Source organism: Talpa occidentalis, unplaced genomic scaffold (assembly GCF_014898055.3).
Source record: "Talpa occidentalis isolate TD23 unplaced genomic scaffold, MPIMG_talOcc4v2.1 talOcc4.10, whole genome shotgun sequence".
NCBI lineage: Eukaryota > Metazoa > Chordata > Mammalia > Eulipotyphla > Talpidae > Talpa > Talpa occidentalis.
The window spans coordinates 20,133,752-20,150,854 of record NW_023600993.1 but is presented as its reverse complement, the minus strand read 5'-3'; the positions used below and the strand labels follow the sequence as shown (position 1 = coordinate 20,150,854).

Sequence of the window (17,103 nt, the reverse complement as noted above, 5' to 3'; positions counted from 1 at the left end):
TATACCCTATATGTACAAGCATCTGTTAGCATCACACTTGCTAATGTCTTATTGGTGAAAGTTATCACATAGTCAAGTCCAGAAATACCATAGGACGGAAGTCTACAAGGGCATGCAGACCAGCAAAAGTGCTGTATTGATAAACCACCAAAGCTAAAAGCATGCTACACTTGATATGAACTAAGGTTTATCCAAGTTTTAGAACTTCTTTTTGAATGTGTTTTGCTTTTTTGTTGTTTTATTTGTTGGTTGGTCAAAGATCTCTATTTTATATATATATCTCATATATATTTATATTATATATATTATATATAATTTTTTAATCTTTAAAATTTTATATATTTTTTACATCATATTTCATTTTTGCACAATGTATGCATTTTCATCTTGGTTATATTCCCTGTACAATTCCCATCCCCCTTGTTTTGATCCTACTTCCTTCTCCCCCCACCCCCTGTAGTGTGTCTGTGGTTTATGAAAAAATGTTCAACATCACTTGTCATCAGGGAAATGCAAATCAAAACTACCATGAGATACCATCTTACACCAGTGAGAATGGCACATATTAAAAATACTAGCAACAGCAAATGTTGGTGAGGATGTGGAGAAAAAGGAACTCTCCGGCACTGCTGGCAGGAGTGCAAAGTGGTCCAACCACTATGGAAAGCTGTGTGGAGATTCCTCAACCTGCTAAAGATGGAGCTTCCATATGATCCAGCAATTCCACTCCTAGGTAATTACCCAAAGGACGATGATCTCTATTTTTATCCAGCTTACTTATTGACAAATTATTTGGGTCTTCTACGTATTTATGTCAATGGTAAATTCTCATGTAAAAATCTTCTACTGCCACCGTGTGTACCTTGGATTTAGTGATTGTCTTAGTTCAGGTTTCTATGGACTGGTGGCTTATAAACAATAGACATCTATTTCTCACAGTTCTGGAGGCCTGGAAGTCAAGGGTCTGGTAGATTCAATGTCTACTGGCTCACTGATGGCTGTCTTCTAGGTGTGTTTTCACGCATTCAAAGGCACAAAAAGAGAACTCTCTGGGACTCTTTTTTGTAAGGGCCCTAACCCATTCACAAAGGTTTTGCCTTCATGACCTGATCACCTGCCAATGGCCCGTTCTCCAATAGCACCACACAGTAGGTCAGGATCACAGCATCTGGATATAGGGGCAGGAGACACAGTGTTCAGTGCACAATGCTGCTCTTTAGAAGTAGTTTCTTCTTTGTTTTTGTGCAAGTTAGTGCAAATATGGTAAGGTTGATAAATCTTCATTTTCAATTGTATCTTTCATCAGTGACAAATGGCTGGCACTGCAGTAAATATTACTCTGTTCGCTGTCCCAAAAGTTTCCTTTATTTTAGATGACTGTTATGAAGTCTCACTTTTGTTTTGGCCTTAAGCCATTTGATTTTTTTTCTTCTTGTTGTATTGAATTTGTAATGACCCTCTCTGACTATCTCAGTGTCTGCCAAGGAGTCTCCTCTTGGGCATGGTACAAGATACTCTTTTTCTCATACCAGGTACTCATTTACAAAGCTTGCTGGGTTTATACTTTTCGTAAATTTGGGGAAGGACAGGAAAAGTTGAAGGAGATCTAGTGACCAATTTAAAACCCTTTTAGTGATGGGAGAATAAATTAAGATAACAGTTTCTAAATGTGTTAAACAAAGCAAAATACAATCTCTTATTTTACTTTTTCACCTTCTCTTCGGCCCTTTTCTCATTTATGTTGCCAACATCTAAGGAAAGGGAAGGGGGAGAAATTATTTGAGTAAACCTGGCATTCTATGCCTTCTATTTTAAAAATTTGTTGCATTTGACAATCTTTCTAGCATACTAGACAGATCATTTCCCTAACTGTATATGAAAAGACACTAAAGCACATAGAAAATAGCTTATTTTCTACTGCCCCACTGTTGGGGTGTCAGTCCATTCAGCCACACCAGATTCATCATAAACTTGATTTTTCCCTCTGCATTTGTAGCTGTTCCATGTACCCATGTGTCCTATGGACTACATGATCACAGTCAATTCAGCACAATAAATTTGGAATTGGAAAAGATGCTTTATTTCTTCCTGTCTTTGAAGTCTGAAGTTATAAAAGACAGAAGTAGTATAGAAAAGAAGGGGCTAATTTATAAAACATATAAATGATCAGATTAAGATTACCTTCAGTTATGTTGGGGGTTGGGAATGTGAAAATCTTTAAGGATGAAACTTCTAAAAAAAAAAAAAAAGGGTAAGGTCTACCTTCTTGCATTTTGGTAACTTCATGGATATGGGAAAAGTTGAGGCAGACCATTCTTAAGTTCCTTGCTTGCAGGAGGAGGGAATCTGGCAATTTAATGTGGCTAATATGGCATTAAAAATGCACACTCATTCTTAACTAGATTTCTTACCCTGAAATCTAGAAGTCATTCATTAGACACTTAATCAGGTTAGTATAGACAATAACCAATAAAGGCTAATCAGAATGTCAGCAAAACAATTACCAAAACAAACAAACAAACAAACAAACAGAAAAACCAGTTTCTTGTCAAAATTATTGATAGCAAGGAAGGGTCATAATAAAATGTGACTTAAAAAATCCCTCCTTCCTTGCTCTTTGGTATCTCCTCCTCATTTATTCCTTCTACTCTTTCTTCATCCCTCTTTCTAATCATAGGAAAATTACTATGACGGTGCTTCATGTGTGACTTTGGACTTGACATTATGCCAAGCAATTGTCCTTTACGTCATCAACCAGACAGTCCAAACATACTCTGGCCATGGACCCCCTAGTTTGAATCTTTCTTCTCCATTTTAAACTCTTTATCAGCTTTGCAGGAATATTTGCACTGTTGAGCATAAGAGATCACTGACTGGGAGATATAGATACTGGCCTCAGTGAAGTTGAGTTGGGTAAAGGAAATGTCTTTGTATTACTGAAGTCACACCGAATCTGTATTTTTTATTGATTGCTTTCTTTGTTGGGATATAACAAGGGGTTTACTTATCAGGAATATGGAGGCAGAAGGAAATCAATCATGAGAAAGCTGCCAAAGGTCATTGCCAAAGGTTTTTTCATATACTCGGAATAGTGGGACTTATGTTAAAGAGACGAAAGAGGAATGCAGTTCTTTTGTTCTTCAGTCATGTTAGATTGCAGTCTTAGGATCTATTTGCCCAGCATTTTGGGGTGGGGAAATACAGTGGGGATTCACTCTCAGACAGCTATAATTAAAAAGAATGATATCTTAAAAGTGTCTACCTTTGAGAATAAAATTCCTTCATCTTATTTTTAACTCTAACAAAAATACGTTTTGGTAGTGTACCATGGTAAGACACCATCAGAAATTTTTAATATGCTCACACATTTGTTTTTGAGTAGAAACTGATCTAAGTGTGAACATAGCATTGATTCTACCCCAGAGTTTGCATCATACTGAGAAATTTAATCTTTATTTTAAAGCTGTCTTTATTTTAGAGCTATCTTTCACTGAGATGTTTGTAAACATTATTTGACGGACACAGCATTTCAGGACAGAAGTAGACCCTATAGAGCTCCCTTTGTTAGAGATGAGAAAATTGAGGCTCTCTAGAGGGTCAACGACTGCTTGATGCTGCAGAACAGTAAATGCTAAGGCAAGAGAAACACTGACAAAATAACCTACCTTCTTCATAGCACTTTACACACATTTACTTCTGTGTTAATTGCCTCCTTTACTCTGTGAAGCCAGGGATATTGCCAGTGTGTGTGCCTCTCTCTCTCTCTCTGTGTGTGTGTGTTTTGTTCCCTGCTGTTTCCCTGTTGTACCACTTACAACAGGATAGTCAGTACTCAATACGTATTTGTTAAATAAATAAAAGGGTGATTAGGGGACAATACAGGCTGTAGTGCTTTTAGAATTTGATGTCAGGCCATCTGTGTTTGCTGGCTCAGTAAAAAAAGACTTTCCCCCACCAGGTAGAACTTGACCTATATGTTAGAGGATAAGTATAGATAAAGGATCTGTATATTTGGGGTTATGGAGGGTGTGGTTGTGCTAGGTAAGGGTTACTGTGAACCATTTCCCAGCGAAATTTTACCCACTTCCAGCAATTGTAAATACACACATACATGCACTCACATACACACACTCACACACATACCATGCACATATGTATTTTACTATTCTATAGAACATCTTTTTTTTAAAAGATATATTTATTTCGTGTACAAGAACTGGGGTGCAGGCCAGAGATGCGGGGGATGAGAGGATCACCAGTGACAGAGCGGGGAGCAGAACAGGCAGACTGACTGAAATACACTGCTGAGGGGAGCAGTGGGCAAGACAGGAGAGGTCTGCTGCACCATGTGGGTAACTCCCTGGCCAGCCGGGGATCGAACTCATACTGCAGAGGCTGCAGATTGCTTCATAGTGTGGTGCTTTAACCCCTTATGCCACCAGGGAGGCCCTTTATAGAACATCTTACACGTTCTATATCAAGTCATTCTGAGACACAGCATCATATGTTCTCAGTCTAAATTAAGATAGTTTTTGGTATATAGATTTAATTATATCACTTCAAATCAGATTTTTATCATCATGAAGTTGCATGGACATTTGCATCTTTGATAGCGCAAACAGTGGATCTTGTGTTCTCAGACTGATAGTTTATAAGTTTACATGCTTTTAAAATTTACATCTTTATTTCTGTTTCAGTTAACACAGTAAGCTGGTTCTCACGCTCCTTTTGTTAAAGGCAGTCTAGGGAGATGCAAGTTGGATAGCCAGAATATGAGAACTAAATGTACTTTTTAATAGACTCAGAATTAATACTTTGCAGTGGGATACAGAATCCCTTTTCTGTCTTTATCCAGTGAAGCATATATTATTGGGTGAATTATATCAATAAAAGAAACTCGTCTCCAAACATTTAGCCTCCACTAAGTACCAAGCTCCTCAAGGTTCTTTCATTAGTATTTTCTATCATTTCTTATGGGAAAATTTTCTTTTATGATATCTCCAAATGCCACTTCCAAGATGCCACATCATTATATTGTCAATGAGACACTTTTTCGATCATAGTTTTTTAATGTCTCTCAAAGTTTTAATTTCTCCTTCAATTACATCCCCGTCAACAAATGAATCTATCTTAGTCCTAGTATTTCTTCTGCTCATTAGTAATATATGTGAACTTGTTCTTAGGAATTCCTAGTTGTCAGATGTGTATATGTGTGTGTGTGTGTGTGTGTGTGTGTATAATGTTATCGTCTGTGGTAAGTACTGGCACTTAGGAGGCTCACAGCGTGATAATGGAGAACACACTCGGGGCAGCCCTGCTCTGTCACGTCTACCCTCTGAGATCAGCAATCTCCTTTTAAGTTCTTCTCTCAAACCTTAATCCTGGAAACACTATCGCATCCTGAAATGGCTGTCTCTCTGTTTAAAAGTAAACTGAGGCCGTGTCTTCCTCTCAGGCACAAGAAAAGCTTTTCATTTAGAGGCGGAACAATGCTAGCTTTTTATCTTTCTCCTTCTGACTTATTTCACTTAGCATTACCCTTTCAATCTCCATCCATGTTGCCACAAATGACATGAGCTTATCTCTTTTGGTTGCTTGGCGATATTCCATCGTGTGCATATACCACATCTTCTTGACGCACTCATCTATTCTTGGGTACTTGAGTTGTTTCTATAATTTAAATATAGTAAGAAGCACGGCAATAAACATGGGGGTGCAAGTTTTCCTTTCAAATTTATGTTTTTGAATTTTGGGGTAGGTACCTATGAGTGGAATTACTGGGTTGAGTGGCAGATCCATTTTGAATGTTTTGAGACACCTCCATACTGCTTTCCATAAGGGCTGGGCCAGTTGCATTCCCCAGCAGTGTAGGAGGGTTCCTTGAGTTCTTAGTATATCTTTGATATCAGTCCTCTGTCAGGTATATGGTGTGCAAGTATTCCTTCCCATTCAGTAAGATATCTTTTCATTTTAATTACTGTTTCTTTCACTCTATAGAAGCTTTTATTTGACAATTAAAACAGCCTGGTATTGGACCAAAAATAGATACACACACAAATGGTATAGAATTGAGAGCGGGGACAAAATAATATGGTTCCTTGTTTTTGAGGCAAAGAAAGAGAATTTGGAAAGTCCGTATGACCTTGTCAAGGGAAGACAGGGCCAACATGCCTGGGTCTTCTCTAAAGTTACATGGGGAAGGGTATTTCTTTGCAATAAGTCATTTCCTGAAGCACAAAAGGGTTGGCTAGGAGAGGGATCTTCCTTGATCATTGCTGTTTTTCCCAGGACCTCAGAGCTTTAGTAAAATTTAGCATGGTTGTACATAACTGAAGCCTATGCATCTCCCGTAACTCATCACTGCAATGACTCTTGCTGAGACCACCAGCCAACTCCAGTGACTCCTAAAGACATTGACTTCTGGGAAGTCATTACCCACCACAGTTCCCTGTTGAAAGGCTTCCTTCTCTAGTTCATAAGTGGTTTCCTCTTACTTCTTTGGTTGCTCCTTCCTCTTTCAGGTTCTATTCCCCTCCCTCCTTTTGACTCCCAAATATTAAAAATCCCCAGGGTTTGGTCCTGTGCCTTCCTTTCATAGCTCTTCACACCTTCATTCACACTTTGATTATCAATGCCCCTCCACGCTGACGACTTCTACAGGCATGTGTCCAGTCCCAGGCCCATGTGAACACTAAATGTGGCATTCGGTTACTGCCTCGACATACAGATTCCTCAAAACCATCCTCCCAAAGGCAGACTATACTCCCCTCCCCAAATCACCCCCATCTTCCATGTCTATTTCCATAAATGGCATCATCAGCTATAACTCTCTGTGTTTCTCTATATGTGGTTGGGCGCTTGGTAAGTGGAAAAATTGGAAATTATAAGACAGTGAATTATTTTACAGTGGTTTTGCTAAACCATAGTCTCCAGAAAACCATATGATATTTGCAAGTAGTGATTGAATCAGTTGCTTTAACTGGTTTTCTCAAAGGCTGAGAGTTCTTTTTGAAGATGAAAAACATATGAGTAGGTTTTCTCATAGACCCTGCATCATTTTTTGGGGGCAGCCATAAGAAAACACCACAAATCGGCGGGCATAGACAACAAAAATTTTTTTCCTCACAGTACTGAAGGTTGGAAGTCTAAGGTCAAGACGTAGGTAGTGGGGGTTTCCCCGGAGGCCCCTCTCTCTGTGGCTTGCAGCTGGCTGCCTGCTTTCAGCCTCTTCACACGATTGTTCTGTGAACACACTCTCCTTGGTTATTCTTAACAGTCCAGACTGATTTAGATCTATTCTGACTCTCCTGATGCCAATTTATCAATTTCTTTATACTTTAATCTACTGTCCAAGATAACCATTAATCCTCACCACATTAATTTAGGGGACTGAGCAGCCTCTAAAATACACAGCATCGAACTGAATTATCAAACTTGGGGTGTTAGATATGTGCTTTGAACACGCCGATGATTTTCATCCTACAAATCAGATAGAGGAAACTTCTATTAGACCGAAATAGGCAAGGGAACTAAACTTCCCACCACATTTTAAAAAATGACATGCCCATAAACCCCCAGTTTCACTTCACTTTAAAGCTGTCAGCAGGCTTGTCCACATCAGAGATGCAGTCTCAGGAGAGGTGAGTGTGTTGCATGTCATCGTTTCCTGCAGCGTACTTAAATACAGCCTTACCCCTACTTTATAAACTAGAGTTTGCATAAAAGGGGAAGTAGCTGCATCAGGCAAGCTTCCCCATAACAACGCTGCATAACAAATCACCACAGAAGCTCAGTGGCATAAAACAGAAAGCATTTACTGTCAGCCTTGCCCGTCTGGGGGTCCTCTGGGCAGGTTCTCCTTCAGGCTGCAGGTTTATGGGAAGCTGGGGGAGATCTGCTCCATGTCTCTTATTCTGGGCACAAAAGCTGGGGAGACAGCAGTTACCTGGGATACAACTTTCAATTGGTAGTGGACAGAAGCTCCTAGAGGGACAAATGAAATACCTGGTGAGACTGAGGTTCTGACCTGTGCACTGTCACTTCCACTGGCCAAAGCAAGACAATACCATCAACATGAAAACCTGGAGAGACTCATGAGCACTGCCCACCCAGCGGCCATCACCCAAACCTCCAGAGTAGTAAAGAACTGGGACCAACTGCCCCCCAGAAGGGTAGTTGCTTCTGGAAATAAAATAAAAGCTTCCCCAGACACTTAATAGGCCAGGTGACATGGTCTGGTGATATTCAGTGATTAAACTGGAATGTCTTGATTGTGTTTCTTGAATTATCTGAGACTGGGGAAACTCAGATTTTTTTTTTTTTAATGTGTTTACTTGAAGTAGTAATCTAGAGTTTCATTAAAAAATATGTATCTCCAACTATAGTTTGATCATTGGATCTTTCTGTGCCAAGTTCTCCCCCTTTCAGTGTCTATTAACGGGCTTCTTTGAATTCAGCCCCGAGGTGCTGAAGAGTGAGCCTTATGGAGAGAAGGCGGACGTCTGGGCTGCTGGCTGCATCCTCTATCAGATGGCCACGCTGAACCCACCCTTCTACAGCACCAACATGCTCTCCCTGGCCACAAAAGTAAGCAACCTTGGGAGGCTAAAGGGTCTCCTGTGGCGAAAACCATCCCTTTTCTTCTTAACTAGAACTTTAGTGATAAAATTAGAAGCGGGCATTGATTTATTAGCCACACGATCAATTGTTTTTGCCCCCTTTCTTCTGACTATATATCATGGCTGTGGCACCTCTTCCCCTATAATTGTCTTCATTTATCATAGAAAATTATAAAGCTCAGTCTATCACATTCCTTTTGGTCTTTTCTTTTTAACTGTGGTTGGAAACTACCTGCAAGCCTGCATGTCATATTATCCTACACATCATTTACGATGAATCTGAGGCTAGCTTGAAATTAGCCTGATGAATACAATTCCATGTTCAAGAACTATTTCATTGATGTTGATGTTTTATTCAGTTGGGTGTTTTTGTTTCTGATTAAAATGTGTACGTGAAGTTACAACATTTACTGAGCTACTCATCTTTGTGTTTACCACTAAAGATGCCAGGGTTCCCTTTAGTTCTTTTATGGGAGTCTGTTTGTTTTGCAGATAGTGGAGGCGGTCTATGAACCAGTGCCAGAAGGCATCTACTCCGAGAAAGTGACAGATACCATCAGCAGGTAACTGATTAGTTTCACAATTTCTAACATACAGGGATTATCAAGAAACACCCCACACCTCCCCCCCAGTTCCCTTAAAACTCAGTTCAGTGTCTTTCCTAGATCCTAGCACCATCTCAATGGAATGTAACAGCTGTAACATGTGGCTGCGCCCCCGCCTGTGGTTTCTCTTCCCAGCCCATTGTTTTTCACTTAGGGGGACCCCTCACGCTTGTAGGATTATAGCTTGAATCTCCTTGTGCAACCCGGGGGTGAGTTTCACTGACTGTGGACTCTGAACAAGCAACTTGACCATTCCCTCTGCATCTTTGTTTCCTCATCCAGTACAATGGGGCTTGTACTACAGCACCATGGGGCAGGCGTGCTGATTACACTGACGCATGCAAATCACTTAACATAGGCGAGAACCCACAATTTAGTTTTATAATTGCATATTAAGGTCACGCCATGCATTCTATAGCAGATATTTTTTTTCACTTCACGTTATTTAAGATTCATTATCTAGGCTCACATCACAAAATTTTTCTCTCTGGAAAATTTGGCTTATAACCAAAATCAGTCATGAGTTCCATGCGCTCGCATATTTCACTCGCTTTGGATTTTTAGTTACCGAAAAAATGAAGTTCCCAAAGAATTAGGGCACAGATTCCAATTTCCCACTTTTTCTTAGTTTCTCACTTTCTTCCGGAAATGGATACAAGGGATACATACAGACAAAGGGCTCTTAGTGGTGGTTTATGACTCAGCACATGAGGCTCCAAGCCAGTCACCAGCCGTGGGATAGGGCCTTTGACATGTCGGACCGCAGAGAGGGAAAGGCTTGCTGGGCTCTGTCTTTGGCGTTGTTTCCACGTGTGTCTTCTCTCTTTTGTTTTGCTGTTGTTTCACTTTCACTTTCTGGCACCTTCTCGGGGAGAGCTAGCGCAGTGTGTACCTCTCAGTCGACGTCTCCCCGCTGCCCGCCTGCTCATGTAGTGGACGAGCAGGTGACACATTTTGTCATTGGAATTTTTCTTTCCTAGCAGGCTTTTAAGCTGGAATACTGCTCTAGCCACCCTGAAGCGTTTGGGGCAGAAAATAAATGCATTTTGTTGCCCTGCCCAGTGCCAGCGTTACTATTTTTACGTTTCCGTGCACTGGTAAGAGAGTATTGCCTGTTTACTTTCTAAAAAGGAAAAATGCTTCCTTTTATGAACAAAATATTTCAGTCACCTTATTTTTCTCTGCGCCTGGTTGCATAAGCTGTCTGGAGCTTGGTTCCAGAGGCAGTCGGGACAGTTAACAAAGTTCATGCTTCTAGCTTGTTCTAAGGGCTGGTGGATCTTCACATTTTCCACCCTACCTTAAACTCTTTGCTTCTGAAAACATGACATGAATACAACAGAACATCCTGTCACCCTATTCTTTCCATCTGGTCTCTCGGAGTGGGAGCAAAAGTCAGCACCTTGGGTACGAATCTGTCCTTGCCACTCCAGGCTTCCCGCGCTATGATCAGTCACAGGCTCCTGCCCTCAAACAGTCCTGTGCTTGGGATCAAGGCTCTGCCTTTGAGGTCCTGAAGGTCTTCATGATTTGATCTTTGAAACTGTGTTTTGGACGTGATATCTCATTGGATAAGGTGCATGGGTTGGGGCTTGAAACTTTAGTTCATGTGTAGTCCCTTGGGTTCCCACCTCTTGTTATGAGTTCTCAGGCATCTAACCCCAACCCCCTGTGTCCTGCCTGGTGTCCAGCTCTGTCTTTCTGTCCCATTCCTGCTGCTGCCCTCTGCCTGTTTTGGCTGTGTCAGCAACAAATGCAAGTGAGGAAAGGGTCAGGCTGGAGCTTGGGCCTTGCTGCATCCTGGGGCAGGCAAGGGGAGTAAAAATAAGGCTGTTTCTGCCCAGACTCACAGCACCGTGCTGTGTTTGATGGGCAAATCAGTGGGGGTCTCTTGCCCACCTCCAGTTTGGGTGCCAAATCTGTGGGTATGGAGGTTGCAATCTCTGGGGGAGCTCCTATTTACCATCAGCAGGGACAGAGAGATTGACGTCTCAGTTCCCTGTAGGGCCCCATATTTGCAGGGGCACCCCAAATGATATAGCTGGCTCTATTTCTGCAATCTCCTACCTTAATTCGTAAACATAAACATTCAGCAGATATGTAAGTGGATGTTGTAACAAGAGGGCAAACCCACTGCTTTAGAAGTTAAAAAGAAATAGCATGAAAATAATGCATAAAATGGGAATGTCTTAAAAACTGATCAAATTAGTTCAATCCCTGTGGAAGAGTGTACAGAGGCTTCTCAAAATATTAAAAATAGATCTGCCATATGACCTAGTAATTCCGCTCCTGGTTGTCTAACTGAAGAATGCAAAAAGACTAATTTGAAGGGATATTGTACTCCTACGTTTAGCACTATTTATAGCACTATTTGCAACAGTCAAGTTATGGAAGCCACCTGAATGTCCCAGAACAAATGAGTAGACTAGGACAATGTGCACATATACACAAGGGCAGACTACTCAGTTATAAAAACAAAAACAAAAACACAGCAGTTGAACTTTGCCTTTTGTGAGAACATGGAGGGAACTGGAAGGGATTATGGTAAGCAAAATAAATCAGAAGAAGAAAGCCAAATCCTGGATGGTTTCATTTTTATGTGGAATATAGAGAAATAAGACAAAAGGTCAGACAGAACTAAGTCAATAACAAACCTTAGAAGTTTGATTGTAGAACTGAGATGATGGGGGTGGACAGAGGTAAGAGCAGGATGTGTGAGAGGGCCTATGGACTATTGTGGAGAATTATGGGTGCCCTAGTGGTGGTGGGTGTGATGTGGCAACATACATCTGAAGAGGTGGGATCCTGAAACCCTGAATTATATTCAGTGTTGTAAACCAATGTTCCCTTAAAAAAAAAGTGGTGTTTGTTTACTCACATTTATAAATTCAACAAAAAAGAATGAACAGCAAATTAATGAACTAGAGTCTTATTTTTACTTCTGTTTTGAAGAATAATTGTGAGCTATAATTCTTAATTCTTTCCTAGAGACATCGGTATAGGTAAAAGTTGCCCTAATGATAGTTACTAAATCAAGCACAATATGTGAAAATTAGATCTTTTTCTGCAAGTCCAACCAAGTTAAATTTTGTTGAGAAGCAAACCTGACTTCAGTGAAGTTAGAGAATTTGAATTTCAAAGATTAGAAAAAAATACTATGCTGAGTCCCAGAGGTTTTTAACACATGCTAATCAGTGATTTAGATAATTGGGCTCCTTGGGCATCTAGAATCACCTTCTGTAAGTGTTAAGCTGTGACAAAAACAATACTCCTTTCTGTAGTCTGATATTGCCCAGCTCCAAAATCACAGAAAATATTAGCATGCAATGTGTCGAGTTAGCCACTTTAAAAAAAGTACTGCAAGTCTTAAACCTCTAAGTAACTGGGTTGTGTTTTATTTTTATGACTTCGTGTTTTCTGAGACTCGCTAATCAAGCTGGGTGGATATTCCTGCAATACAGCTGGAAAAGGTCAAAAAAGGAAACTCTCTTCCTTCTGATGATGCCTTGGGGGTTGTCACAAGGGCCTAGGTTATTGGGATCTTCTGTTTTACTGGCCAGTGAGATGGCAGTGACTTTAGGAAAGAACCAGCTTGCACAGAAGATGACCTTGCCTGCCCGAGAACCAGCTTCCTGCTCAGCCCATAACTTTGGCCTGCCAGCCGAGGGCGAGATCAGTTCTGCCTCTGTTTCCGTCCACAACTTTCTGAAATGCCTTCTGAAATGTCTTGAGTTCAAAATTATGTTTGATGTCCATTTTACCCTGAATTTTCTTGGGTGCAAACGCCTTGGTGAACAGAGTAGAGTTTAACCTTGACCCTCCACACCCCATGGGTTGGTCCTGACCTTGAGCAGGCTGCTTGAGTTAGCTTATCTTCTCTTAGGTGCCTGACTCCTGATGCAGAAGCCCGGCCAGATATTGTAGAAGTCAGCTCCATGATATCGGATGTCATGATGAAGTATTTAGACAGCTTGTCTACATCCCAGCTGGCCTTGGAGAAAAAGCTGGAACGGGAACGAAGGCGCACACAGAGGTATTTTATGGAAGCCAATCGGAACGCTGTCACATGTCACCATGAGCTGGCTCTGCTATCACATGTAAGTGTGAGTCTTTCCACCTCATCACGATGCACTTGAACAGGCTGTCTGAAGTTTTTCATGCTTGTCTTAAGAATAATTCATCTTAGGCTAAGAAAACATTAATTACTCCGTGCAGTATTTCGGAATTATATAATTACATATTTACATCCATTTTCATATTTCAAAATTAAAATGTCAGTATGATGGAGATTCTAAAGAACTGACCCATAATTTATTGTATATTACAAATCTCTAGTTTGCAAGCAGAAAGATCACTTAGTAATTCTTTAAGTTTGCATCATGGTCTTCTCATAAATAGCAGTGAATGCTTAAATTCGATTTCTTCGGCAATCTGATGTCACCTTTTGGGAATATGGAGGAAAGTGTTGCATGTTAATTTGGAGAAAGAAACAATATCAGCCCTACATGTTGTCCTTATTAATCTGTATAACTGCTTTTCTGACTGCTTATGGTAATAATGTGCTGTGATGCAGATTAGAAATATCTGCTTTTACTTTTCTTGCCAATAACCTTTCAATTATTTTGATATTTATGTTTATTTGTTAGCATAGCTTGAAAAAGGGATGCCAGTGCTACACATTTCCACATGTGAGTGATTCCAGTGATGTGCCTGTTGCTGTTTCTTATTTTCTTTCCTCTACACCTTTGTTATATCCTGATCCATAATCCATCCTCAAGCAGGGATCTAGTAAGGGGTCCTTCCTCCCCCTCTTGGGGTGAAACGAGAATAATAGGGTCATGACACCCATTTGTGAACAGGGTAACTGGTCATTAAATTCCTTTCCAGGATGCTAAGGACTTGCTTGCTTTAGTTGGACAAATTATAGTTAATCTCAAAAAAGAGGCAGCTCTGATTTCTTGAATAACAGCATTTTCCACAAACTCATTTTTAAAAAAACTTGAAAGAAAGAGCTACTTTTTGGTCAATTTGTATTGACGTATGTGGAATCTTGAAGTTGAGGATTCAATATAATTTTACTTTTGGGGGGAAACTCTTTCACAACTTCATGGCCTTGTTGCTGAGCCCAGGGTCTATTTCATAGACCCGTTCTGGTGGTCATCTCAGAGCTCTGTGTGTAGGAACAGATAACTTGGGTAGATAGTTCTTGCCGAACACAGTTAAAGCTCACAGGCACGGATTTAACTTTGCTTGTGATTTTTGCTACCGGGCTGTAAATACCAGGCAACAATGAGAAACACATTATCCTGTGGTTGTCATGTTGTATTCATACTATCCCAATGCAAAAGACCTAGCTATTTAGCTCTAATATTTGGGGCCTTCTGTTAGATTCTGCACTGCAAAGCTTCTTAACCAGTATCCAGTTGGATATGAGAACTGGTTTATGTTAGACTGATGCAGCTGATGTGGGAGTGGGTGGAGTCAGCTTGTAAATCTAATAGCAGAAGACTGCTCATCATTAGCTGAGCACGTTAGAAAAGGACTATTTTATCTATTTTTACTTCTCAACTTTTTAAAAATAAACCCCTTTGTTTATTTCCTACATTTAGTAAAGAGAATGATGCTCTACCAATCCCTGAGTTTCAACAATTTGCTACTTGGGACCAATCATATATCATCTCTATGTCCCCCACTCCTATAGCTTCTCCCTGCCATCGATCCTCAGATTATTTTAAAGCAAAATTAAGACAAGATACCATTTCATCCATCACTAGTTCAATAAGCATTTGGAAGGACATTTTAACTGTAGAAATCTAGTGATGAAGCCATGACCATATAAAACAAATGGAGGCAGTTTTGAGGAATCAGAGGTTTTTCACTCACCTGTAAAATAAGGGAAAGAATCATCTACTGTCAAGGGTTCTAAGATTAAATAGGTATATGTGTGAGTCTACTGTACAAATTAAACAGTGGTTGTGTAAAATTGTAAGATAGCGATAGCATCAATTATATAAATGAGCGATGGTTATGTTAGAATAGTTGTTGATACAACTTGTTAACCAGTTGATACAACTTGTTACTAATTGGCTCATTAGTACTAAATCTCTGTATGTGATTCATGCAGTTAATAAATGTATAATAAATAAATAAAAGCACCGGGCATTAGCCAGCCTCAGAATCCTTATGGAGCATTCAGTTTTGTATGGACAGAGAGATGTGCTTTTTTCAAAACAAAGTTTTAAAGAGCCATAGGCATACTGATAATTTTCATTTCAAGAATATACAAATGTTCTTCTTTGTGCAATGTATGCATTTTCATTTTGGTTATATTCCCCATACAATAGCACCCCCCCCCTTATTTTGACTCTAGTTCTAACCAAAATGAAAATGCATACACTGTACAAAGATGAAAAATGATGTAAGAATTATATAAAATAAAATATTGAAAAAAAAATAAACAAATGTTAATTAAAAGGAAAAAATGCAGCTTTGGTTTAGAATTGAGAAGGAAATATGATTACATTTCATCAAAAGACAACATGCGGTTAATTGGCGTTAACCTGAACTGGGACCAATTGCTATTTTAAAAAATCTATATCTAACCTATTGCTGACAGAAAAATCATAGGTATAAAATTTTATGTCTTTTATCTCTTAAGCAGTATTATGGTATTATGATAGTTTCATTTCAAATATAGAGGAATGTTCTCCCAGAACAGTTAATACCAATAACACAGTTACCTGGCCCAGTGATAAATAATAGCCAAAGAAAGAGAAATAAGTGGGTTCAGTAGAACATGATGGATTCTCAACATTGATAAAGAGATCCATTGTGAATTACTGAAATTTTTCAAATTAGTAGGTAAGCAAACAATTGATAAGCAATATTTAAAGGATCCTATCTCTTGGGGGGCATGCTATTTTCTTTCATATTTTAGTTTATTCATAATTATAGCAATTTTCATAAAAGGCTAGTGAAGACAAATGTTAGTATTTATTTCATAACACCAGAGAAATCATCACTAATAAAATTCACACCTGTGTCTTGTTTTATACTCCACAAAGGTGAAGCAAGACTTTCCTTTTGAAGAAAGTGAAATTTTCTGTTATTATCATTCAAAATAAGAGATCATAAGTAGAGTACAGAGTTAAGATGGTAAAAACCCAGATGAGGACAATAAGGTGCAATGTTTAAGTTAAAGTATAACAAGAGCAGTGATATTGCAATGTAGAGGGCATTGTGACATTGAAATAGTTAAGGCAGGGCCTCCCAGGTGGCTCAGCGGTTGAGCGCTGGGTTGTGAAACTGCCCGCAGCCTCTGTAGCGCCAGTTTGATCCCCGGCCACGGGCGAGGGTTCCACATGGCATGCAGACCTCTCCTGCCGCCCGCTGCTCCCCTCAGCAGTGTATTTCTTCGTCAGTCTGCCTGTCTGCTCCCCACTCTGGCCCTGGGGAATTCTGTCACCCTCCTGCGCTTCTGACTGTACCCAGTGCTTGTATAAATAAATAAAAATAAATCTTAAAAAAAAAAAAGAAATATTTAAGGCAGGGTCACTGCTTTGACACTGTCTGCATGCTGTAAACACAGATACCCTTTATCTCTTGTTCCTCAGCCAGAAAAGTTAGGTACAGACATTCCTAAAGTGTGTGCTGCTTAGAGCTTCACCAACGAATACAAGGTTTAGGGTTAAAAGAAATACAGCATGGAGAAATCTGAAGAATCAATGGAAAACTCCAATTACATTCAGATTATTAGAAATTTTTGTGACTCTTGCTTAAAGTGCATTGAAGCACGGGCGAAGAAAGCATATTCCTTATGTGCAAATGAAGCACAGTTGAATGTTCCTGGGAGACTGAAGAGTAATAAGAGAAATATGGTT

General features: G+C 39.8%; 1 protein-coding gene across 1 annotated transcript in view; it reads left to right on the top strand.

Annotated features, from left to right (window-relative positions):
• Positions 1-16,881, top strand: part of LOC119237561 (serine/threonine-protein kinase Nek10) — a 104,652-nt gene extending 87,771 nt beyond the window's left edge. Inside the window, exons 24-27 of the mRNA XM_054699014.1 lie at positions 8,457-8,586; positions 9,111-9,181; positions 13,107-13,320; positions 16,837-16,881. Of these exons, the coding sequence (XP_054554989.1) occupies positions 8,457-8,586; positions 9,111-9,181; positions 13,107-13,320; positions 16,837-16,881 (460 nt within the window). The remainder of the gene's footprint in view (positions 1-8,456; positions 8,587-9,110; positions 9,182-13,106; positions 13,321-16,836) is intronic.
• Positions 16,882-17,103: the final 222 nt, after the last annotated feature.